The sequence below is a fragment of the Elephas maximus genome, chromosome 11, assembly GCF_024166365.1.
Source record: "Elephas maximus indicus isolate mEleMax1 chromosome 11, mEleMax1 primary haplotype, whole genome shotgun sequence".
Taxonomy (NCBI): Eukaryota; Metazoa; Chordata; class Mammalia; order Proboscidea; family Elephantidae; genus Elephas; species Elephas maximus.
In genome coordinates, this window is record NC_064829.1 from 92,194,777 (window position 1) to 92,220,961 (window position 26,185).

Sequence of the window (26,185 nt, forward strand, 5' to 3'; positions counted from 1 at the left end):
GTATAATCATGTAACCACCACACCAATAAAAGTATAAAACTCTTTGCCTTAAAGTTGATTTTGACTCATAGCAACCCTACAAGACAGAGTAGATTGGCCCCAGAGGGTTTCTAAAGAGTGGCTGGTGGATTCAAACTGCCGACCTTTTGGTTAGCAGCTGAGCTCTTAACTACTGTGCCACCAGGTCTCCAAATAAAAGTATAGAACCGTTCCAATCCTCCAAACAATGCAAAATTTTGTAGAGATTTTGGTTCAATGACAGGCATACCATGGGTGCTTGCTTAATACATTCAGTATTACCTTTATGCAAAGAGGCAATTATATGTGGCATAAAAAATAGCATATTCTTTAGAATGTTATAGGAATAAGTATAGGGTGGTTTCACCTATAATCTGGAGCTCCATGTTACAGGCGTTTCCTACATGAAGGCTGAGGAACTAAACCAAGGATAAAATTTATAGAGCATGACACTAGATGGGCACAGTGGTTAAGAGCTTGGTTGCTAAAGAAGAGGTCGGCAGTTTCAATCCACCAGCCACTCTTGGAAACCATATGGGGCAGTTCTATTCTGTTCTATAGGGTTGCTGTGAGTCAGAATCGACTCTGTAACAGCTTTTATTTTGGATGCTAGATGGGAGCTTCAGTGAGTTACTGGTGATGACCACAGGTAGAAAGAGATAAGGGAAGAAGCACAGTATCTTTATACTTCAACTCGTTTACTTTGGGTATGTCACTAGGAAAGACCAATTGCCAGAAAAGGACATCACGTTTGGTAAAGTAGAGGATGTTGGTAAAGAATATTGAATATGCCATGGACTGCCAGAAGAATGAACAAATCTGTCCTGGAGGAAGTACAGCCAGAATGCTCCTTAGAAGTGAGGATGGTGAGACTTCATCTAGCTTACTTTGGACATATCATCAGGAAAGATCAGTCCCTGGAGAAGGATATCATGCTTGGTAAAGTAGAGGATCAGTGGAAAAGAGGGAGATGCTCAATGAGATGGATGGACACAGTGAAACATTGGACTCAAACATAGCAACAATTGTAAGGATGTCGCAGGACCAGGCAACAATTCGTTCTGTTACACGTAACGTCACTATGAGTCAGAGTCGACTTGGAGGCACCAAATGAACCACAACAACAAAGTAGAGGGTCAGTGAAAATGAGGAAAATCCTCAGTGAGATGGATTGACACAATAGCCACAATAATGGGCTCAAACATACCAAAGATCATAAAGATCATAAACATTTTGTTCTGTTGTATATAAGGTTGCCGTGAGTCAGAGCTGACTCAAAGGTAACTAACAATAACAACAATGTTCTACATTCAAGTGTCCCATTGCGTATGGAGAAATTAGTCTGGGACACTAACTTTTTTTTTTTTTTTTAATAATTTTTATTGTGCTTTAAGTGAAAGTTTACAAATCAAGTCAGTCTCTCACACAAAAACCCATATACACCTTGCTACACACTCCCAATTACTCTCCCCCTAATGAGGCAGCCTGCTCTCTCCCTCTACTCTCTTTTATCATGTCCTTTTCACCAGCTTCTAACCCCCTTCACCCTCTTCATCTCCCCTCCACGCAGGAGATGCCAACATAGTCTCAAGTGTCCACCTGATCCAAGAACCTCGCTCCTCACCAGCATCCCTCTCCAACCCATTGTCCAGTCCAAACCATGTCTGAAGAGTTGGCTTTGGGAATTGTTCCTGTCCTGGGGCAACAGAAGGTCTGGGGGCCATGACCACCGAGGTCCTTCCAGTCTCAGTCAGACCATTAAGTCTGGTCTTATGGGAATTTGGGGTCTGCATCCCACTGCTCTCCTGCTCCCTCAGGGGCTCTCTGTGGGACACTAATTTTGAGCATATTTTTCCCCACAAAAGCAAAAAGAAACTGGTTCTATCTTTGTTGGGTAAGCAAGGCTACTAATTCAAAACAGTGAGCAACTGTGGAGAGTCATCCTGCAGGGACAACAAGAGGATGAGCTGATCTGAGTAGGTAGGTTCCCTGTGCATTCCTGGGAGATCATCAACAACAACGTCAATGATAATGATAAAGGCATAGGATTAGAGAGGAATCACTCTCTTTTCTCACCGCCAGACTATTCCGGGCTATGTGACAAGAAAGGGGCACAAGAGGTTTTTGTACTCTTCCCCTAAGTCCTTGTCATAGATTGAGTTGTACCCCCCAAAAGATTTGTTGAAGTCTTAACCCCTGTACCTGTGAAAATGACCTTGTTTGGAAAGAAAATTTTCGTTTTCTTATGTTAATGAGGGCATGTAGGAGGAGGGTAGGTCCTTAACCTAATTAAAAAAAAAAATTTTTTATTGTGTTTTTGGTGAAGGTTTTCACAACAGTTTAGTTTCTCATTCAACAATTTCTACACAAGTTGTTCAGTGGCTTTGGTTACATTCTTCCCAATGTGTAGACATTCTCATTATTTCCATTCTGGTTGTTCCATTTTCATTAATCTAGTTTCCCTGCCCCCTTCTCATCTTTGTTTTAAAGTAACTGTTGACCTTTCTTAACCTAATCTTTTATGAGCAGTGTCTTATAGAAGTGGAAAACAGACACAGAGAGACATATAGCCAGGGGGGAAGACACTGTGTGAGACTCTGTCTACGAGCCAAGGAATGTCAAGAAATGCCCATGGCTGCCAGAAAGAGAAAGAGACAAGGGATGATCTCCTCAAGTGGACAGAGCATAGCCCTACCAATGCTCTGAATTCAGAATCCTAGCCTTCAAAACTATGAGACAATAAATTTCTGTTCTTTAAAAGCACCCGTTTGTGATATTCTTGTGGGAGGCAGCACCCAGGAACTTGAGTCAATTCTGTGGTGCCACAAAGGATGTGGCCAATATTTCCACCATGTGGTGTGGATGGGTATGGGTCTGGATTTTGGAGCCTCAGTTTCATTATGGTTTCCCTCTCTTACTATTTTACTAATCTACATATGCGTCTTATAGTTCTAGATATTAAGTTCTTCAGGGTGCTAATCTTACCATTATATTTTTGAGGTGGTTTGTTTCCTCTGAGGTTTACTTTTTTTTTTTTTTAACTGTCCTTTAGATGAAGGTTTACAGAAAAAACATAGCCCTACTGATGCTCTGTGTTCAGACTCCTAGACTTCAAAACTATGAGACAAAAAATTTCTGTTCTTTAAAGCCATCCATTTGTGGTATTTTCGTGGGAGGCAGCACCCGGGAATTTGAGTCAACTCTGTAGTGCCACAAAGGATGTGATCAATATTTCCATGGCATGGTGTAGGTGGGTGTGGGTCTGGATTTTGGATTTTATTTTATTTTTTAATTGTACTTTAGATGAAAGTTTACAGAACAAACTAGCTTCTCATTAAACAGTTAGTACACATATTATTTTATGACACTGGTCAACACCCCCATGACATGTCAACACTCTCCCTTCTTGACCTTGGGTTCCCTATTACCAGCTTTCCTGTCCCCTCCTGACTTCTAGTCCTTGTCCCTAGACTGGTGTGCCCCTTTAGTCTCACTTTGTTTTATGGGCCTGTCTAATCTTTGGCTGAAGGGTGAACCTTAGGAGTGACTTCATTACTCAGCTAAAAGGGTGTCTGGAAGCCATACTCTCGGTTTCTCCAGTCTCTGTCAGGCCAGTAAGTCTGGTCTTTTTTTGTGAGTTAGAATTTTGTTCTTCATTTTTCTCCAGCTCTGTCCGGGACCCTCAGTTGTGATCCTTGTCAGAGCAGTCAGCGGTGGTAGCTGGGCACCATCTAGTTGTACTGGACTCAGTCTGGTGGAGGCTGTGGTAGTTGTGGTCCAATAGTCCTTTGGACTAATATTTCCCTTATATCTTTAGTTTTCTTCTTTCTTCCTTGCTCCCGAAGGGGGGAGACCAGTGGAATATTTTAGATGGCCGCTCACAGGCTTTTAAGACCCCAAATGCTACTCACCAAAAGTAGAATGTAGAATATTTTCTTTATAAACTATGTTATACCAGTTGATTTAGATGCTGCCTAATAGTCCCTCAGGGAGTTTGGATGTGTCTATGGAGCTTCCATGACCTAGCCTTGGACGAGTTGTGCTGGCTTCCCCAGTATTGTCTACTCTCTTACCCTTCACCAAAGTTACCTCTTATCTATCGTCTATTTAGTGTTTTTCTGTCCCTACTCCTCCCCTCCCTCGTAACTATCAAAGATTGTTTCTTTTTGTGTGTAATCCTTTTCATGAGTTTTTATAGTAGTGGTCTCATACAATATTTGTCATTTTGTGATTGACTTATTTCACTCAGCATAATGCCCTCCAGATTCATCCATGTTGTGAGATGCTTCACAGATTCTTCATTGTTCTTCATTGTTGCATAGTACTCCATCGTGTGTGTTTACCATAGTTTTTTTTATCCATTCATCTGTTGATGGGCATCTAAGCTATTTCCATCTTTTTGGTGTTGTGAACAATGCTGCAATGAACGTGAGTGTGCATATGTCTATTCATGTGACTGCTCTTATTTCTCTAGGAGTGGGATTGCTGGATCATATGGTATTTCTATTTCTAGCTTTCTAAGGAAGCACCATATCATTTTCCAGAATGGTTGTACCATTTTACATTCCCACCAGGAATGCATATGCGTTCCAATCTCCCAGCAGGCCCTCCAACATTTGCTATTGTCTGTTTTTTTGATTTGTGCCAGTCATGCTGGTGTAAGATGATATCTCATTGTGGTTTTGATTTGCATTTCTCTAATGGCTAGTGATCTCGAGCATTTCTTCATGTGTCTGTTAGCCACTTGAATGTCTTCTTTGGTGAAGTGTCCGTTTGTTTCCTTTGCCCATTTTTTAATTGGATTATTTGTCTTTTTGTGTAGAGGTGCTGGATTTTCCTGTAGATTTTAGAGATTAGATCTTTGTCGGATTTGACATCCCAATTTTTTTTTCTCGGTTTATACTCTTTTGGTGAAGTCTTTTGATGAGCATAAGTGTTTAATTTTTAGAAGATCCTAGTTATCTAGCTTATTTTCTGGAGTTTGTGTGTTGTTAGTTATGGTTTGTATCCTGTTAAGGCCGTGTATTAGGGCCTCTAGCATTGATCTTGTTTTTTCTTCTATGATCTTTATAGATTTTTGTTCTATATTTAGGTCTTTGATCCATTTCAAATTAGTTTTTGTGTATGGTGTGAGGTGTGGGCCCTGTTTCATTTTTTTGTGGATGAATATCCAGTTTTGTCAGCACAATTTGTTAAAAATACTGTCTTTTCCCCATTTGATGGTCTTTGGGCCCTTGTCAAAGGTCAGGTGACCATAGGAGATGGATTCACATCTGTGTCCTCAATTCTGTTCCATTGGTCAATGTATCTGTCATTGTACTAGTACCAGGCTGTTTTGACTGCTGTAGCTGTATAGTAGGTTCTGAGGTGAGGTAGTGTGGATCCTCCTACTTTATTCTTCTTTGATATTGCTTTACTTATCTGGGGCTTCCTCCCTTTCCATATAGAGTTAATGATTAGTTTTTCCATCTCTTCAAAGAATGTTGTTGGTATTTGAATTGGGATTGCATTGGACTTGTAGATTGCTTTGGGTAGAATTGTCATTTTCACAATGTTGAGTCTACCTATCCATGAGCATGTTATGTTTTCCTATTTATGTAGGTCTCTTGGTTTCTTGAAGTAGTGCTTTGTAGTTTTCTTTGTATAGGTCTTTTACATCCCTGGTTAAATTTATTCCTAAGTGTTTTATTTTTTTAGGGGCTATTATAAATGGTATTGTTTTCCTGATTTCCTTTTTGTCATTCTCTTTGTTGGTGTATAGGAATCCAACTGATTTTTTTTTTTATGTTTATTTCTTTTTCTTGCCTTATCGCTCTAGCTAGGACTTCCAGCACAGTGTTAAATAGGAGTGGTGATAAAAGGTATCCTTATCTTGTTCCTGTTCTAAAGGGGAATGTTTTCAGCCTCTGTTCATTAAGAATGACGTTGGCTGTTGCATAGATGCGCTTTATTATGTTGAGGAATTTCCCTTCTATACTTATTGTATTGAGAGTTTTTATCAGGAATGGGTGTTGGACTTTGTCCATTGCCTTTTCTGCACCGACTGAGATGATCTTGTGATTCTTTTATTTATATGGTGGATTACCTTGACTGATTTTCTAATGTTGAATCATCCTTGCAGCCCTGGTGTGAATCCTGCTTGGTCGAAGTGTGTTACTTTGATATGATGCTGAATTCTATTGGCTAGAATTTTGTTGAAATTTTTTTCTATCTATATTCATGAGAGATGTTGGTCTGTAATTTTCTTTGTTTGTTGTGTCTTTGCCTAGTTTCGGTATCAGGGATATGCTGGCTTCATAGAATGAATTCGGAAGTATCCCTCCCTTTTTTATGTTCTGGAATATTTTGAATAACACTGGTGTAAGCTCTTCTCTGAATGTTTGGTAGAATCCTCCAGTGGAGCCATCTGGGCCAGGCCTTTTTTTGTTGTCGGAAGTTTTTTTTAAATTACGTTTTCAATCTCTTCTCTTGTTATAGTTCTGTTCAGATTTTCAACATCATTTTGTTTTAGATTGGGTAGGTAGCGTGTTTCTAGAAATGTGCCCATTTCCTGTAGGTTTTTAAATTTGTTGGAGTATAGTTTTTCACAATATCTGTTATGATCCTTTTTATTTCAGTTGGGTCTGTTGTAATGTCCCCCATTTGGCTAATTTACATCCTCTCCTGTTTTTCTTTTGTCATTTCGGCCAGTGGTTTGTCAATTTTGTTGATCCTTTCGGAAAACCAACTTTCAGTTTGTTGATTCTTTCTATTGTTTTTCTGTTCTCTATTTCATTTATTTCTGCTCTGGTCTTTATTATTCCCTTTCTTCTGGTGGATGTGGGCTTCTTTTGCTGTTCTCTTTCTATTTGTTCAAGTTGTGTAGCTAATATTTTTTTTAATAATTTTTATTGTGCTTTAAGTGAAAGTTTACAAATCAAGGCAGTCTCTCACACAAAAACCCATATACACCTTGCTACACACTCCCAATTACTCTCCCCCCTAATGAGACAGGCTGCTCCCTCCCTCCACTCTCTCTTTTCCTGTCCATTTCACCAGCTTCTAACTCCCTCCACACTCTCATCTTCCCTCCAAGCAGGAGATGCCAACATAGTCTCAAGTGTCCACCTCATCCAAGAAGCTCACTCCTCCCCAGCATCCCTCTCCAACCCATTGTCCAGTCCAATCCATGTCCGAAGAGTCGGCTTCGGGAATGGTTGCTGTCCTGGGCCAACAGAAGGTCTGGGGCCGTGACCACCAGGGCCCTTTCAGTCTCAGTCAGACCATTAAGTCTGGTCTTTTTATGAGAATTTGGGGTCTGCATCCCACTGCTCTCCTGTTCCCTCAGGGGTTCTCTGTTGTGTTCCCTGTCAGGGCAGTCATTGGTTGTAGCCAGGCACCATCTAGTTCTTCTGGTCTAAGGATGATATAGTCTCTGGCTCATGTGGCCCTCTCTGTCTCTTGGGCTCATAATCGCCTTGTGTCCTTGGTGTTCTCCATTCTGCTTTGATCCAGGTGGGTTGAGACCAATCGATGCATCTTAGATGGCTGCTTGCTAGCGTTTAAGACCCCAGATGCCACTCTTGAAAGTGGGATGCAGGATGTTTTCTTAATAGATTTTATTATGCCAATTGACTTAGATGTCCCCTGAAACCATGGTCCCCAAACCCCCGCCCCTGCTATGCTGGCCTTCGAAGCATTCAGTTTGTTCAGGAAACTTCTTTACTTTTGGTTTAGTCCAGTTGTGCTGACCTCCCCTGTATTGTGTTCTGTCTTTCCCTTCACCTAAAGTAGTTCTTATCTACTATCTAATAAGTGAATGCCCCTCTCCCACCCTCCCTCCTTCCCTTCTCTTGTAATCACAAAAGAATGTTTTGTTCTCAGTTTAAACTATTTCTCAAGTTCTTACAATAGTGGTCTTATACAATATTTGTCCTTTTGCAACTGACTAATTTCACTCAGCATAATGCCTTCCAGTCTCCTCCATGTTATGAAATGTTTCACAGATTCCTCACTGTTCTTTATCGATGCGTAGTATTCCATTGTGTGAATATACCATAATTTATTTATCTACTCATCCATTGATGGGCACCTTGGTTGCTTCCATGTTTTTGCTATTGTAAACAGTGCTGCAGTAAACATGGGTTTGCATATATCTCTTTGTGTAAAGGCTCTTATTTCTCTAGGATATATTCCAAGGAGTGGGATTGCTGGATCATATCGTAGTTCTATTTCTAGATTTTTAAGGAAGCGACAAATCGATTTCCAAAGTGGTTGTACCATTTGACATTCCCACCAGCAGTGTAGAAGTGTTCCAATCTCTCCACAGCCTCTCCAACATTCATTATTTTGTGGTTTTTGGATTAATGCCAGCCTTGTTGGAGTGAGATGAAATCTCATTGTAGTTTTGATCTGCATTTTTCTAATGGCTAATGATCGTGAACATTTCCTCATGTATCTGTTAGCTACCTGAATGTCTTCTTTAGTTAAGTGTCTATTCATATTTTTTGCCCATTTTTTAATTGGGTTATTTGTCTTTTTGCAGTTGAGTTTTTCCAGTATCATGTAGATTTTAGAGATCAGGTGCTGATCAAAAATGTCATAGCTAAAAACTTTTTCCCAGTCTGTAGGTAGTCTTTTTACTCTTTTGGTGAAGTCTTTGGATGAGCATAGGTGTTTGATTTTTAGGAGCTCCAGTTATCTAATTTTTTTTCTGCATTCTTAATAATGTTTTGTATACTGTTTATGCCATGTATTAGGGCTCCTAACGTTGTCCCTATTTTTTCTTCCATGATCTTTATCGTTTTAGATTTTATATTTGGGTCTTTGATCCATTTTGAGTTAGTTTTTGTGCATGGAGTGAGGTATGGGTCTTGTTTCATTTTTTTGCAGGTGGATATCCAGTTTTGCTGGCACCATTTGTTAAAAAGACTGTCTTTTCCCCATTTAACTGTTTTGGGGCCTTTGTCAAATATCAACTGCTCATATGTGGATGGACTTATATCTGGATTCTCAATTCTGTTCCATTGGTCCATGTATGTGTTTTGGTACCGCTGTTTTGACTACTGCGGCAGTATAGTAGGTTCTAAAATCAGGTAAAGTAAGGCCTCCCACTTTGTTCTTCTTTTCCAGTAATGCCTTATTTATCTGGGGCCTCTTTCCCTTCCATATGAAGTTGGTGATTTGTTTCTCCATCTCATTAAAGAATGTCATTGGGATTTGGATCAGAATTGCATTAAATGCATAGATTGCTTTTGGTAGAATAGACATTTTTATAATGTTAAGTCTTCCTATCCACGAGCAAGGTATGTTTTTCCAGTGTAGCTAATATCTTGATTTTGTCCCTTTCTTCTTTTTTGATGTTTGCATCTATTGTTATAAATTGACCTCTGAGTACTGCCTTTGCTGTGTCCCAAGGGTTTTGGTGTGAAGTGTTTTCATTCTCACTTGATTCTAGGAATTTTTTTATTCCATCTTTGATTTTTTCTGTTACCCAGCAGTTGTTAAAAAAAAAAAAAGTTGTTAAGCAGGGTGTTATTCAGTTTCCATGTAATTGATTTTTTCCCTTGCTCTTCCTGTTGTTAATTTCTACTTTGGTGGCATTGTGATCAGAGAAGACACTTTGTATTATTTCAATGTTTTGGATTTTGCTAAGGGTTGCTTTGTGGCCTAAGATGTGGTCTATTCTGGAGAATGTTCCATGTGTGTTGGAAAAGAATGTGTATTTTGCTGCTGTTGGGTAAAGTGTTCTACATATGCCTATAAGTTCAAGTTGGCTGATTGTGGTCTTTAGCTCTTCTGTATCTTTGTTGAGTTTCTTTCTAGATGTTCTGTCCTTTATCGAGAGTGGTGTGTTGAAATCTCCTACTATTACTGTGGAACTATCAATTTCTCTTTTCAGTGTTTTAGAGTTTGTTTTACGTATTTTGGAGAGGTTTACCATTTTTACTGAGGGTTCATCACAGTAGAATTCCAATGTGTATTGTTCTGTATAAGTGTGGCTATGTTGTTGTCGGTTGCTGTTGAGTCAATTCCGACTCATGTGACCCTATGTGTGTAGAGTAGAATTGCTCCATACGGTGTTTAAGGCTGTGACCTTTCAAAAGCAGATTGACAGGCCTATCTTCCAAGGTGCCTCTGGGTGGGTTCGAATTACCGACCTTTCAGCTGGTAGTAGAGTGCTGAACCATTTTTGCCACCCAAGGACTCCTACTGTGGCTATAGTGTCTTCCATTTGATTCTTTTGGAGTTCTCAGGTGTTTTACCAGGCTGAAACTAGTTTTATATTAACTGTGAGTTTGGTAAGGAGCCTTGGTTGCACAATGGTTAAGTGCTCGGCTGCTAACCGAAAGGTCAGCAGTTGAATGCACCAGCCACGCCAAGGGAGAAAAACTTGGCTACCTGCTTCTTTAAAGATTGCAGCCTAGGAAACCCTATGGGGCAGTTCTACTCTGTCACGTGGGGTTGCTATGAGTCAGAAATCAACTCATAGATAGGCAGACATAAGGATATTCAGTTTTGCTCATAAATTCAGGACAAGCTGTAGATCTGAGCAATAACAGGTGAAAAACAGTTAGCAAGGAGGACTGAGAAAATTTTGCTTTTTTTTTTTTTTTTAATCACAGGAAGTGAATTAAGCCAAGACCACAGCAAGAGTTTTATCAAGTAGAGCTGATCTCTCTGTAAACAATGAAACTAGGTAGTACCACCTTCACTATCACTGGCAGTGGGACCCCACATTTTTATAGTGGAGTTTCCATGAGTACAGAACTAGCAAATGAATTAAATGGTATTTAGGGACATGTATGGCCAATTTAGGAACCCTGGTGGCACAGTGGGTTAAAATACTCAGTTGGTAGCTAAAAGGTCAGTGGTTTGAACCCGCCAGTCACTCTGTAGTGATCGCTGATCTGTTTCTGTAAAGATTACAGCCTTGGAAACCCTATGGGGCAGTTCTACTTCGTCCTGTGGGGTGGCTATGAGTTGGAATTGACTTGACAACAATGGTTTTTTCTTTTCTTTTTTTATGGCCAATTTAGATTTCCTTTGGTTAAAGGATGGAAGGGATCTTGGAAAGTTTATATAAAGAAAAATTGTTGAAGTATTTAGAAAGTTTTGAGTTTTGTATGAAAGAATTTATTTGAATACACTATCACAACTGGTAGTGTATCTGGTTATGTTAGAATGTAGCTATAGTTTCCTATTTTAATTTTGATTAAGGCCAGTGAAGATTATCAATCATATCATTCCGTATTGTCATTGCCTTGCCTGTTTAGCTCATCAACATCACTGCCTGGATAAAATCTTGTTTCCATTGTCATTTACTGTCAATGCTAACTCATGGGTACCCCATGTGTGTCAGAGTAGAACTGCTTTCCATAGGGTTTTCAAGGTTGTGGCCTTTCAGAAAGAGATCCTTAGGCCCTATCTTCCAGGGTGCCTCTGAGTGGGTTCGAACTGCCACCCTGTCTGCTAGCAGTCAAGTACTTAACTGTTAGCATCTCCCAGGATGAAATCTAGGTAGCCATAAATTAGATACTAACCCTTATTGGGCCCCATGTTACTAGTCTTGGGATCAGCGCTGCTAAAATCTTCCTTACTCTTGCTGCTGCCCTGGAATTTTGTTGCTGGGCCCTCCTGGTAGGAATAATTGGAAAGTAACAGGGAATCTTCAGGGTCAAAAGGGAGAGTAATGGAGGGTGAGACTAAGGGAAAGAACGTAATCTCAGGAACTTAATCTCAGAAGCTAATCTTACTTTCGTAGTCCCTGGGTGATGCAAACAGTTAAGTGCTTGACTACTAGCCAAAAGGTTGGTGGTTTGAACTCACCCAGAGGCCCCTTTGGAAAACAGGCCTAGAGATCTGCTTCTGAAAGGTCATAGCCTTGAAAATTCTATGGAGCAGTTCTGCTCTGCACACATGAGGTCACCACGAGTCGGAATCAACTTGATGGCAATCAACAATAAAAACTATAACAATCTTACTTTGAAGCCAAAGCTACTTGGAGCTTTTTTGTTACAGTAGTCATTATGCATGCGGTGTGATGGATTGCTTTTTGTGTGGCCTTTCTTGCCATGGTCTTGTAATTCCCACCTAGGGAACTGTGCAGATGGGGCAATTGTGGCCCACCAAAGGGATTGATCAGTTTTTGCCATTGCCCTGGGCTTGACGTGAGCCATCACAGAGGTGGGAGAGAGGATCTCACCACCACCAAAGAAGGAGAGACTGGCAGGAGATGACGCAGTGGGATCCTGGCTCATGGATAAAGAAAGATGAGTGCCTTTGGGCAGAGGCCGAGGGCCAGGGAGAGGTGTGCCTGTGAGCACAGCTGGGACGAGGCTATCCTGACGAAAGAACTGTATATCCTGAGTGTTCCTGAACCAGAATTATAACCTGTTACTTCCCTAATAAACCCCATAATCATGAGTATCTTCTGTGTGGCCATTACAATGAATTACTGAACCCAGCAGAGAAGTAGAGAGTGCTGTACAACGGATGGCTGGTGTCAGAATTGGTAAAGATGGTGGAGACGGGAGGCATGTCTGACTTCTGCCTCATAGGAATCAACCTTGGGCCATTGATCTTGATTCTCCTCCCCACTAGTGAAGTTAGAGGAAGTCAGACGCCTCTTCCGTGCTGTTTTTTTTTTTTTTTAAATCGTGCTTTAAGTAAAAGTTTACAAATCAAGTCAGTCTCTCATATAAAAACTTATATACACCTTGCTATGTACTCCTAGTTGCTCCCCTCCTACTGAGACAGCAGAGTCCTTCTCTCCACTCTGTATTCCCCGTGTCCATTCAGCCAGCTCCTGTCTGCCTCTGCCTTCTCGCCTCCACTCCAGACAGGAGATGCCCACATGTGTCTACCTAAGCCAAGAAGCTCACTTCTCACCAGTATCATTTTCTGTCTTATAGTCCAGTCCAATCCCTGTCTGAAGAGTTGGCTTTGGGAATGGTTCCAGTCTTGGGCTAACAGAAGGTCTGGGGACCATGACCTCCAGGGTCCTTCTAGGCTCAGTCAGGCCATTAAGTCTGGTCTTTTTACTAGAATTTGAGGTCTGCATCCCACTATTCTCCTGCTCCATCAGAGATTCTTTGTTTTGTTCCCTGTCAGGGAAGTCATCCATTGTAGCCAGGCACCATCTAGTTCTTCTGGTCTCAGGCTGATGTAGTCTCAAGTTTATGTGGCCCTTTCTGTCTCTTGGGCTCATAATTAATTACCTTGTGTCTTTGGTGTTCTTCGTTCTCTTTCCATCCAGGCAGATTGAGACCAATTGATGCACCTTAGATGGCCACTTGCTAGGATTTAAGACCCCAGACACCACTCACCCAAGTAGGATGTTGAATGTTTTCTTAATACATTTTGTTATGCCAATTGACCTAGATGTCCCCTGAAGCCGTGGTCCCCAAACCCCTACCACTGCTACTATGGACTTAGATGCATTTGGTTGTATTCAGGAAACATCTTTGCTTCTGGTTTAGTTCAGTTGTGCTGACCTCTCCTGTATTGTGTGTTGTCTTTCCCTTCACCTTAAATAGTTCTTGTCCACTATCTAATTAGTGAATACCCCTTTCCCTCCCTCCCCACCCTTGTAATCATCAAAGAATGTTTTCTTCTGTGTTTAAACTATTTCTTGGTTTCTTATAAGAGTGGTCTCATACAATATTTGTACTTTTGCAACTGACTAATTTCACTCAGCATAATACCTTCCAGATTCCTCCATGTTGTGAGATGTTTTGTGGCTTCATCGTTGTTCCTTATCATTGTGTAGTATTGCATTGTGTGAATATACCATAATTTATTTATCCATTCATCCATTGATGGGCACCTTGGTTGCTTCCATCTTTTTGCTATTGTAAACAGTGTTGCAATGAACATGGGTGTGCATATATCTGTTTGTGTGAAGGCTCTTATTTCTCTAGGATATATTCCAAGGAGTGGGATTGCTAGATCGTATAGTAGTTGTATTTCTAGCTTTTTAAGGAAGCGCCAAATTGTTTTCCAAAGTGGTTGTACCATTTTACATTCCCACCAGCAGTGTATAAATGTTCCAGTCTCTCCACAACTTCGTCAACATTTATTATTTTGTGTTTTTTTGGATTAATGCCAGTCTTGTCAGAGTGAGATGGTGTCTCATTGTAGTTTTGATTTGCATTTCTCTAATGGCTAATGATCGTGAGCATTTCCTTAAGCATCTTTTAGCTGCCTGAATGTCTTCTTTGGTGAAGTGCCTGTTCATATCCTTTGCCCATTTTTTAATTGGCTTATTTGTCTTTTTGTTGTTGAGTTTTTGCAGTATCAGGTAGATTTTAGATATGAGACGCTGATTGGATTTGTCAAAGCCAAAATTTTTTTCCCAGTCTGTAGGTAATCTTTTTACTCTTTTGGTGAAGTCTTTGGATGAGTATAAGTGTTTGATTTTTAGGAGCTCCCAGTTATCTAGTTTTTCTTCTGGTGTTTGTGCACTGTTAGTAGTGTTTTGTATACTGTTTATGCCATGTATTACGTCTCCTAGTGTTGTCCCTACTTTTTCTTCCATGATCTTTATTGTTTTAGATTTTATATTTAGGCCTTTGATCCATTTTGAGTTAGTTTTTGTGCATGATGTGAGGTATGGGTCTTGTTTCATTTTTTTGCAGATGGATATCCAGTTATGCCAGCACCATTTGTTAAAGAGACTGTCTTTTCCCCATATAACAGACTTTGAGCCTTTGTCAAATATCAACTGCTCATATGTGGCTGGATTTGTGTCTGAATTCTCAATTCTGTTCCATTGGTCTATGTATCTGTTGTAACAGTACCAGGCTGTTTTGACTACTGTGCCACTCTGTTTTTACAATACCAAATGATACAAAAATGCCTTCTTAGTTCAATATGGAAAACTTATTTTCTAAATTTGCTTATATTTATAAACTCTTCATCTGTATGAGCGAATGTCATGAAATTGGAACCTAACTGAATGATAAACCTGAAGATAAAGACATAGCCCTTAGTGAGGCATCCATACTGCTAGATTCATGCCAGAACCTGCCTACAACTAGTGGTACAGTAAAAAATCTTAAGCCCCAGGATGGTAAAATTACACAAATTTCCAGTTATTCTGAAAATTAAGTGGAAAAAAAAAAAAAAAAGTAGATGAAGCACATACCAGTGTTTAAATAAATACCATATAAATAAAAAAATCTCATAGAATGGTGGCATTCACTTTTGTCAGTTTATAGATGAACAAAACAGATAGCTTGAGGATAAAGGAGGGATTTTCTGAATATTTTAGTCATGCTCACCAATTATTCATATGTGGTAGAGGCACTCATTTCAAAAAATGTGAGAAAGAAGAAAAACTAAGAAGGAAAATGAAAACAGCATGCAAAATCAGAATAAAGATGGAAAATTACAACCAGTGTCTAGAAAGATGGAATGGACATAATAGTAGATCCCCATAAAAAAACACCATTTGATTGGTTTGAAAATGGATCCAAGCTCCTTAGTTTCTCTTTCTCCCTTGAGTCCTCCAAGTAGCTTTGCAGGACTTCACAAGTTCTGGCTCTTCTCTACTTTCAACATTTCCAGGTGTCTGCCAAATGGCCATTAGGGGCTGGTTGAAGGGTCCATTCTGTCTGACATTTCTGTTTACTGCAGCTTGTTTCAGCCAAGTCTTGCCTACCTTCCTTGTGTAGCACCCTACGGCTGTGCCAGTCTTCAGCTAATATTGCCAGGAGAGCCACAAGGACCAGACCTGCCACGATCATTCGGATCAAATTCTCCATAGTATAATCCTGGTTCATGGTGTCTAGAGACATAAAGAGATGACTGGTTGTTGGTTGTGTCCCATCCCATTCTTTCCCCAGAACCTGAGATGGGAGTTCATTTCCCTTATTTGCTTCCTAAAATATGGTCCCACTCTGACTGCTTTTTAATGAGGTCATGTGCTCATGAGCACCATACTTATCTGTAAGCCTAGGTTCATGAGTTGTGGTTCCCACAGGTTCCCAGGGAAAAAAGAAGAAAGTGATTATGGAGAGGTTGTGTTTACCTTTCATTCTTTCCTCACCTGACGGTTTTTTTGAGTATCTGGTCATATCCCTGAAATATCTCCATATATCTAGAACCCTCAATTTGCTCCTATACACCTTCTTCACCCCATACAACAATTTGTGTTCTTCTCTTATATATGATAAAGGGTATATCACTGTTCATATCTGGGAAGTAGGTAGGACAAAAAGTGAGATAAACTTAGGTCAAATTTATTTTCTCTGTTGAGTGATCTCTTACAAGACATTGCTGCTCTCTGAGCCTTTTTTTTTCTTTTTATTTGTTATATGGACTACATGGGCCCATGTTCCCCTCAAGGATATTATATTGTTAGTTGCCTTCGAGTCAGCTCTGATTCATGGCGACCTTATGTACAATGGAACAAAATGCTGACTGGTCCTGTATCATCTTCATAATCATTGGTATTTTTGAAGCCACTGTTGCAGCCATTGAGTATTTTGAGTGCCTTCCAACCTAGGGGCCTCATCTTCCAGCACTGTATGGGACAATGGAGATCTATAAGACTTTTAATGGATAACTTTCAAGAAGTAGATTGCCACATCTGCCTTCCTATTCTGTCTTGGTCTGGAATTAGTTAGACTACCCAAGTTAGAGCCTGGTGACTCCAACTATCCATGTACGGTTGAATCAGTCTCACAATCCCATCTCAGAGAGTGGTGAAGAAAGTGGTCTAAAATGCCACTGAAACCTGTCCACCATGGGTGACCCTGCTGGTATATGAAATATTGGTGGTAGAGCTTCTAGCATCATGGCAACATGCAAGCCACCATAGCACGACAAACTGACAGATAGGTGGTGGATGTAACATAATGCAGTGAAATTATAATGCTTAGAAAACCCTAGTAACTTCTTCCTGCTAAAATATAGAGTTTCTCTCACTACAAAACAAACAAACAAACAAAAACCTAAATCAAAGAGGCTTCTGAAGACCATCCTTCTGAGACAAGAGGCCTATATAACTCAATAGGTGTGAAATTGCCTTATCCACGTACCACTCAATAGAGTGAAATTTGGGAGGAGGCAGGATAACAGCGCGTTAGCAGCCTCTTTAACAGAAAGACCATCTCAGTCCTGTCCATGAGACTCTAAGATGTTTAATCCTCCTAAAGTCCCCAAAGTGCCTATCTAGTCCTGTGTTCTCCTGTAGGGTGTCACCAGGAGATCCTGGGAATCAGGAAAATAGAAAGCGTTAAGAGTTGGACTTTCATTTCATCTTCTCAGCCCTTTAGTCCTGCTTCATGAAACCCAAAAACTGCTTATTGACAAAAAACACTTCTACAAAAATAAACTTAATCCCTGATACCTTCCCAGTGCTATAGTATGGGACATTTTGGTCTCCTTCTACAGCTTATATATCTTCTTGGCCTCCTCTGTGGTGGACACCTGGCTCTTGTTCACTGGTAAATCATGTGGCTACAATCCCACAGCACTGATTGGGAAATGACACATAATTCCCAAATGACAAGAATCCCATATATGTCCTGTTTACAGTTTGCTAATAAGCCCAGGAATCTGGACTGAATCCAGCTTCATCACCTAGAGTTGAGCCCCTACTTATTAACCCATTGCCGCCAAGTGGATTTCAACTCAGAGAGACCCAATAGGACAGAGTAGAGCTGCCCCATATTGCTTGCAAGGCTGTAATATTTATGAAGAAGAATGTGGCATCAGGATTGGTGGAAAACTCATTAATAACTTGTGATACGCAGCTGACAAAACCTTGCTTGCTGAAAGTGAAGAGGACTTGAAGCACTTACTGATGAAAATCAAACACCACAGCCTTCAGTATGGATTACATCTCAATATAAAGAAAACAAAAATCCTTACAACTGGACCAATAAACATCATGATATACAGAGAAAAGACTCAAATTGTCAAGGATTTCATCTTACTTGCATGCATAATCAACGCCCATGGAAGCAGCAGTCAAGAAATCAAATGGTCTTTACTTTGGGCAAATCTACTGCAAAAGACCTTTTTAAAGTGTTAAAAAGCTAAGATATCACTTTAAGGACTAAGGTGCCCCTGACGCAAGCCATGGCATTTTCAATTGCCTCATATGCATGTGAAAGCTGGACAATGAATAAGGAAGACCGAAAAAGAATTGATGCCTTTGAATTATGGTGTTGGCAGAGAATATTGAATATAACATGGATGGCCAGAACAACGAACAAGTCCATCTTGGAAGAAGTACAGCCAGAGTGTTCCTTAGAAGCAAAGATGGCGAGACTTTGTCTTATGTACTTTGGATATGTTATCAGGAGGGACCAGTCCCTAGAGAAGGATATCATGCTTGGTAAGGTAGAGGGTCAGCGAAAAAGAGGAAGACCCTGAAGGAGATGGATTGACATAGTGGCTGCAACAGTTGGCTCAAGAATAGCAATGATTGTGAGGGTAGCACAGGACCTGGTGGCGTTTCATTCTGTTGTACGTATGGCCGCAATGAGAATCGACTAGATGGCGCCTAACAACAACAATCTTTACATAAGCAGACATCCATATATTTCTTTCACAGAGCAGCTAGTGGATTCCAAGTGCTGACTTTTCGTTTAGCAGCTGAGTGCTTAACCACTGTACCACCAGGGCTTCTCCCAAAGAGTTTTAATTCTCCTGGAATCCAGATTTCAGGCTTTCCTGTAAGTTGGTGTAAGCCACACATGCCATTACCCTTAGGTGTCATTTTGAACCTTAAGCCTAGAAAAAACTGGTTTCTAGAAGCCACCTTTGGAAACCCTGGTGGTGTAGTGGTTAAGAGCAACAACTGCTTACCAAAAGGCCGGCAGTTCAAATCCACCTGGTGCTCCTTGGAAATCCTATGGGGCAGTTCTACTGTGTTCTATAGGGTTGCTATGAGTGGGAATCTACTAGAAGGCAACAGGCTTGGTCTTTTTTTTTTTGAGCCAAACAACGGTCCAGATAAACTAGTAAGACGGTTTTGCTTTGGACGTTGGAGAATTCAGTCAGTTTTGGGGAACAGACCTCAAAGGTCAGAGTGGGAGTTATATTTAGCATAAATCAGTAATTATTTTAATTGTTCTTCAAGACAAAGCTGTATGAAAATCCTTCTTGACCATGAATTTATCAGTTCTGTTTCCACCCTTTTTTCCATGGCAGTGCTGACAAGATTCAGTATAAGAATTTTGGAAATTCTTCTTATTTTCGGAACATTTTTGCCATCATAGTAGAAGTGTTACCCCAATTTGCAAATTGTATATTCAATAAACTTTAATCAATTTCTGCTATTGGCTTAATATGATTTTTGTTTTAACACTACTTATCTCTAATCCAAAAACCTTGGTGGTGTGGTAGTTAAGAGCTACGGCTGCTAACCAAAAGGTCAGCATTTTGAATCCACCAGGCTCTCCTTGGAAACTCTATGGGGCAGTTCGCTGTGAGTCAGAATTGACTCAACGGCAACAGGTTTGGTTTTTTGGTTTATCTCTAATCCACGATCCATGATAAATTTGGGATTCACAGCGTGGGATGCATAGACAAACAAATCTGTCTTGGAAGACATACAGTCAGAATGCTCGTTAGAAGTGAGGATGGTGAGACTTTGTCTTACGCACTTTGGACACGTTATCAGGAGGGACCAGTCCCTGCAGAACGACATCATGCTTGGTAGAGTAGAGGGTCAACTAAAAAGGGCAAGACCCTCAATGAGATGGATTGACACAGTGGCTGTAACAATGGGCTTAAGCATGACAACCATTGTGAGGATGGTGCAGGACTGGGCAGTGTTTTGTTCTGTTGTACATAGGGTTGCTATGAGTTGGACCCCGCTCAATGGCACTTAATAACAACAACAACAGTGTTCCCAGGAGTAAGGGAAACAAAGGATAAGAAAGTGATGATGCTTCTACTCTCTTTCATTAAATTCTTTCTACCTCTCCTCCGGTTCTATTCCATATATCTTCTCCTGTCCTTTCACTGAATACCCATAAAGTGTAAAAGCGTGGTTCTGGAAATCAGGGGTAGAATATTGAACATGAAGACAACACTCAGGTCCTTATAGAGTATACAGTTGAGTTAGGAAAACTATTCACAAACAAGTTAAATGAAGCACACAAACCAAGAGATATCCAAGTTAGATAGAGACTGGTGACTTCAACTATCCACATAAAGGTGAATCATAAATGACTCAACCTCATAATCCCACCTCAGGGGGGTGGGGGGGAAAGTGTTCTAAAAGTTTGTTTAGCCATACAAAATGCTATAATTTACTATATTAAAACAAAAAAAATCACATTACCAACTCAATACATGTAGAAAGAAGCATTTGATAACATTAAATACTTATCTACCTAGATAGGTAGGTAGGTAACTAGAGAGATACATAGACAGATGTATAGGTATAAGTAAAGGTATAGGTACAGATGGATTAACACAATTGTCACAACAATGGACTCAAACATACCAACTATCATGAAGATGGCACAGGACCAGGCAATGTTTCATTCTGTTATGCATAAGGCTGCCATGAATTGGAGCTGGCTCAATGGCAACTAACAATAACAACAGCATGGGTATAACCAAAAAACCCCCAAACCCATTGCTGTCGAGTCAATTCCAACTCATAGTGACCCTATAGGACAGAGTAGAACTGCTCCCATAGAGTTTCCAAGGATCGCCTGGTAGATTCGAACTGCTGACCTTTTGGTTAGCAGCCATAGCACTATAACCACTATGCCACCAGGGTTTCCAGCATGGGTATAGATATAGGTAAATAGATATTGTTGTTGTTGTTAAGTGCCATTGAGTTGATTCCCACTCACAGTGACCCAATGTGACAGAGAGAACTGCCTCATAGGGTTTTCTTGGCTGTAATCTTTACAGAAGCAGATTTCTACATCTTTTTCCCATGAGCAGCTGGGTGAATTTGAACAGCCAACCTTTGGGTCAGCAGCTGAGTGCTTAACTGTTGCGCCACTGGGGCTCCTTCTGTATACCTATAAATACCAAAAAAACCCCAAGAAAAAACCAAGCCCATTGCCGTTGAGTTTATTCCGACTCATAGCGACACTATAGGACAGAGTAGAACTACCCTATAGAGTTTCTAAGAAGCACCTGCTGGATTCAAACTGCCAACCTTTTGGTTAGCAGCGGAGTTCTTACTCACTGTGCCACCAAGGCTCTATATCTATATATAGGTGTGTGTATATATTAGTGGACTAAGAATAGAATGGGATTTCTTTAATTTGATAAACCTTGTCTAAATAATATAAACCAAGCAGCATATTAACGGGAAAATATTTGATGGCATTTCCACAAATCTGTTTCCCTTGAATTGACTCCAACTCAGCATCTCCACAGGAGAAAGACCTGGTGATCTGCTCCTGAAATGACTACAACCTAGGAAGCCCTATGGGACAGTTCCACTCTGTCCTATAGGGTTGCTAGGGCACACAATAAAAACACAATAATCTTTACGGAAGCAGACCACCAAGTCTTTCTCCCTTGGTGCCACTGAGTGGGTTTAAACAGCCAACCTTTCAGTTAGCAGCCAAGTGCTTAACCGTTGACCCGCCAGGGCTCCTTAATAAAAGAATATAACATAAAATTAAAGGATACAATTTATGATAGCATAAAAATGCCAGCATAATTAGTCATAATCTAGCACACAGGGAAGGCATAGAATTGAGGTGGGATGTACCTACCTGTGACAACAAGCTCCAGGGCGTTACTGGGGGACGACCACACGTGGGGGCTGGCATTGTACCAGCCGTAGCACCTGTAGTTCCCTGAGAAGTGGTAGTTCACAGGACCCAGTATGAAGCTGCCTTGGTGTCCCCCATTTTGTTGCTGTGGCAAATCAACTCCCCCATCTTTTGTCAGTGAAAATCTGTCAAATGGGATGCTAGCTGAACTACACCGGAGGGAAAAGTTCTCTCCCGGTGCCACCCGGTGGTCCTGATCAGCTGAGAGGAAGGGTTTGTCATAAAAGCCTAAAATAGAAGAGAGTGAGCTGTGAGTGAGTTTTCTTTCCCCCTATATCCCTGCCCCTCTGCTGGATCCATGCTAAGAGATGCTGACCTTCCCTGCTCCAGGAATGGGAGATCTCAATGCTGAATTCACAGGGAACATCCTTTTCTGTTCTTTTTTAAAAGAATAGTATTTTTTTGTGTTTTCAGTGTAAGTTTACACTGTAGATTACGCTCCCTTTCAACAATTTCCGTACAAGTTGTTCAGTGACATTGGTTACATTCTTACAATGTGTGAACATTCTCATTATTCTTGCTCCGGTTGTGCCATTTCCGTTCATTTAGTTTCCCTGCCCCTTACATTCTCATCTTCGTTGTAAAGTAATTGCTGACCTTTTGGTCTCATAAGGTGGTTTTTTAAAGGAGCACGGTACTTATGGGTGATATTCATTATTTTCCGGGCCAATGTATTATTTAGCTACAAGGTGACCTCAGGGGTCAGTTTTTTTAAAAATAATTTTTATTGTGCTTTAAGTGAAAGTTTACAAATCAGGTCAGTCTCTCACACAAAAACCCATATACACCTTGCTACACACTCCCAATTACTCTCCCCCTAATGAGGCAGCCTGCTCTCTCCCTCCACTCTCTCTTTTCGTATCCTTTTCACCAGCTTCTAACCCCCTCCACCCTCTCATCTCCCCTCCAGGCAGGAGATGCCAACATAGTCTCAAGTGTGTCCACCTGATCCAAAAACTCACTCCTCACCAGCATCCCTCTCCAAGCCATTGTCCAGTCCAATCCATGTCTGAAGAGTTGGCTTCGGGAATGGCTCCTGTCCTGGGGCAACAGAAGTTCTGGGGGCCATGACCACCGGGGTTCTTCCAGTCTCAGTCAGACCATTAAGTCTGGTCTTTTTATGAGAATTTGGGGTCTGCATCCCACTGCTCTCCTGCTCCCTCAGGGGTTTTCTGTTGTGTTCCCTGTCAGGGCAGTCATCGGTTGTAGCCGGGCACCATCTAGCTCTTCTGGTCTCAGGATGATGTAGTCGCTGGTTCATGTGGCCCTTTCTGTCTCTTGGGCTTGTAATCGCCTTGTGTCCTTGGTGTTCTTCATCCTCCTTTGATCCAGGTGGGTTGAGACCAATTGAGGCATCTTAGATGGCTGCTTGCTAGCATTTAAGACCCCAGACGCCACTCTTCAAAGTGGGGTGCAGAATGTTTTCTTAATAGATTTTATTATGCCAATTAACTTAGATGCCCCCTGAAACCATGGTCCCCGGACCCCTGCCCCTGCTACGCTGGCCTTCGAAGCATTCAGTTTGTTCAGGAAACTTCTGTGCTTTTGGTTTAGTCCAATTGTGCTGACCTCCCCTGTGTTGTGTTCTGTCTTTCCCTTCACCTAAAGTATTTATTATCTACTATTTAATAAGTGAATGCCCCTCTCTCACCCTCCCTCCCTCCCCCTTCTTGTAACCACAAAAGAATGTTTTCTTCTCAGTTTAAACTATTTCTCGAGTTCTTATAATAGTGGTCTTATACAATATTTGTACTTTTGCAACTGACTAATTTCACTCAGCATAATGCCTTCCAGACTCCTCTATGTTATGAAATGTTTCACAGATTCCTCACTGTTCTTTATCTATGCGTAGTATTCCATTGTGTGAACATACCATAATTTATTTATCCATTCATCCACTGATGGGCACCTTGGTTGCTTCCATGTTTTTGCTATTGTAAACCAGTGCTGCAATAAACCCAGGTTTGCATATATCTGTTCGTGTAAAGGCTCTTATTTCTCTAGGGTATATTCTGAGGAGTGGGATTGCTGGATCGTATGGTAGTTCTATTTCTAGCTTTTTAAGGAAGCACCAAATCGATTTCCAAAGTGGTTTTACCCTTTGACATTCCCACCAGCAGTGTAGAAGTGTTCCAATCTCTCCACAGCCTCTCCAACATTTATTATTTTGTGTTTTTTGGATTAATGCCAGCCTTGTTGGAGTGAGATGAAATCTCATTGTAGTTTTGATCTGCATTCTCTAACGGCTAATGATCGTGAACATGTCCTCATATATCTGTTAGCTACCTGAATGTCTTCTTTAGTGAAGTGTCTATTCGTATCTTTTGCCCATTTTTTAATTGGGTTATTTGTCTTTTTGCAGTTGAGTTTTTCCAGTATCATGTAGACTTTAGAGATCAAGCACTGATCAGAAATGTCATAGCTAAAAACTTTTTCCCAGTCTGTAGGTAGTCTTTTTACTCTTTTGGTGAAGTCTTTGGATGAGCATAGGTGTTTGATTTTTAGGAGCTCCCAGTTATCTAGTTTTTCTTCTATGTTCTTTATAATGTTTTCTATACTGTTTATGCCGTGTATTAGGGCTCCTAACATTGTCCCTATTCTTTCTTCCAGGATCTTTTTCATTTTAGATTTTGTATTTAGGTCTTTGATCCATTTTGATTTAGTTTTTGTGCATGGAGTGAGGTATGGGTCTTGTTTCATTTTTTTGCAGATGGATATCCAGTTCTGCCACCACCATATGTTAAAAAGACTGTCTTTTCCCCATTTAACTGTTTTGGGGCCTTTGTCAAATATCAACTGCTCATATGTGGATGGATTTATGTCTGGGTTCTCAATTCTGTTCCATTGGTCCATGTATCTGTTGTTGTACTGGTACCAGGCTGTTTTGACTACTGTGGCGGTATAATAGGTTCTAAAATCAAGTAAAGTAAGGCCTCCCACTTTGTTCTTCTTTTTCACTAATGCCTTATTTATCCGGGGCCTCTTTCTCAGGGGTTAGTTTTGATTCAAGGTTTGAAGAGTATCTCAGGGCGATAGTCTCAAGGAGTCCTCCAGTCTCAACCAGTCCAGTATGTCTGTTTTTTTTTTTTTTAGGAATTTGAGGATGTCTTCCATATTGTTCTCCCATTCTATTAAGACGCATCTATTGTGGCCCTAATTAGGGTGGTTGGTAGTGGTAGCCGAACACCATCTAGTTCTTCGGGTGTCAGGGTAGATGAGATTGTAGTTTGTGTGGATTTATTTGTCCTGTAGACTAGTTTCTTCTTTGTGTCTTTGGTTTCCTCCTTTCTCTTTTTCTTTGGATGAGACCAATAGTTGTATCTTAGACAGCTACTTGTAAGTTTTCAAGACCCTAGACTGTACCCACCAAACTAGGATGTAGAATATAACTTTATGTACTATATTATATCAATTGATGGAGATGTCCCACCAGACTATGGTCCTAATATTCAAACCCAGAAATCCAGTCCCTAGAGGTGTTTGGTTATGTCTAAGAAGCTATCTGTAACTGTGCTCCCTATGTGTTTTATTATATATTTGACCCAAACTCTTGCAGACATATCTGTGTAGGCAAGCAATCCATGGGGCTTGGATGACATACAGTTTTCAAGAGATTTGATTCTGGTCTCTAAAACCAGAACAGTCATATGCTGGAAAAAAGAGATCGTCTACAAAGCTTGTGTCAGGGGCAGAAGAAGGAGACATTGTGTAAAAAGGATCGCAGGAAATGTGATCTGGAAACTTGGGAATCCCTGGATGGCACAAATGGCTTATGCCTGGGTATTAACTGAAAGGTTGGTTCTTTGAATCCACCCAGCGGTACCACAGAAGAAAGTCCCGGCAATCTGCTTCTGTGAGATTACAGCCATTGAAAACCCTATGGAGCACAGTTCTACTATGAAGCATATGGAGTCACCACAAGTTGGAAAAAACTCAACGACAATGAGGGAAACTTGGGGTGCACCCTTCCAGAAACATGGGCTCAGGCCACCTTGAGGAAAAAGCTTAGAACAGGGTTGTTTATGACAGTAATATTGTATTGTATGAATATTGTGAGTTGTTAGGTACCTTTGAGTCAGTTCTGACTCGTAGGGACCCTGTGTATGACAGAATGAAACACCGTCTGGCCCTGCACCATTCTCACAATCATTGTTATGTTTGAGCCTATTGCTGCAGCCGCTGTGTCAATCCACCGCCTTGAGGGTCTTCCTCTTTTTTGCTGATCTTCTAGCCAGCATGGTGGCATTCTCCAGGGACTGTTCCCTCCTGATAACATGTCCAAAGTATGTGAGATGTAGTCTCGCCATCCTTACCTCTAAGGAGCATTCTGGCTGTATTTCTTCCAAGACAGATTTGTTCATTCTTTTGGCAGTCCATGGTATATTTAATATTCTTGGCTGACACCACACTTCAAAGGT

General features: G+C 40.8%; 1 protein-coding gene across 3 annotated transcripts in view; it reads right to left on the reverse strand.

Annotated features, from left to right (window-relative positions):
- Positions 1-26,185, reverse strand: part of FCAR (Fc alpha receptor) — a 40,900-nt gene that overhangs the window by 2,682 nt on the left and 12,033 nt on the right. Inside the window, exons 4-5 of one of the 3 annotated variants that reach the window (XM_049901167.1) lie at positions 21,708-21,995; positions 15,198-15,787 (exon numbers count right to left, since the gene is read on the reverse strand). In XM_049901167.1, coding sequence (XP_049757124.1) covers positions 15,555-15,787; positions 21,708-21,995 — 521 coding nt within the window. In that variant the 3' untranslated portion in view covers positions 15,198-15,554. Of the gene's footprint in view, positions 1-15,197; positions 15,788-21,707; positions 21,996-26,185 lie in introns of those variants that run through there. The other 2 variants (XM_049901168.1, XM_049901169.1) reach the window with 2 other exon arrangements.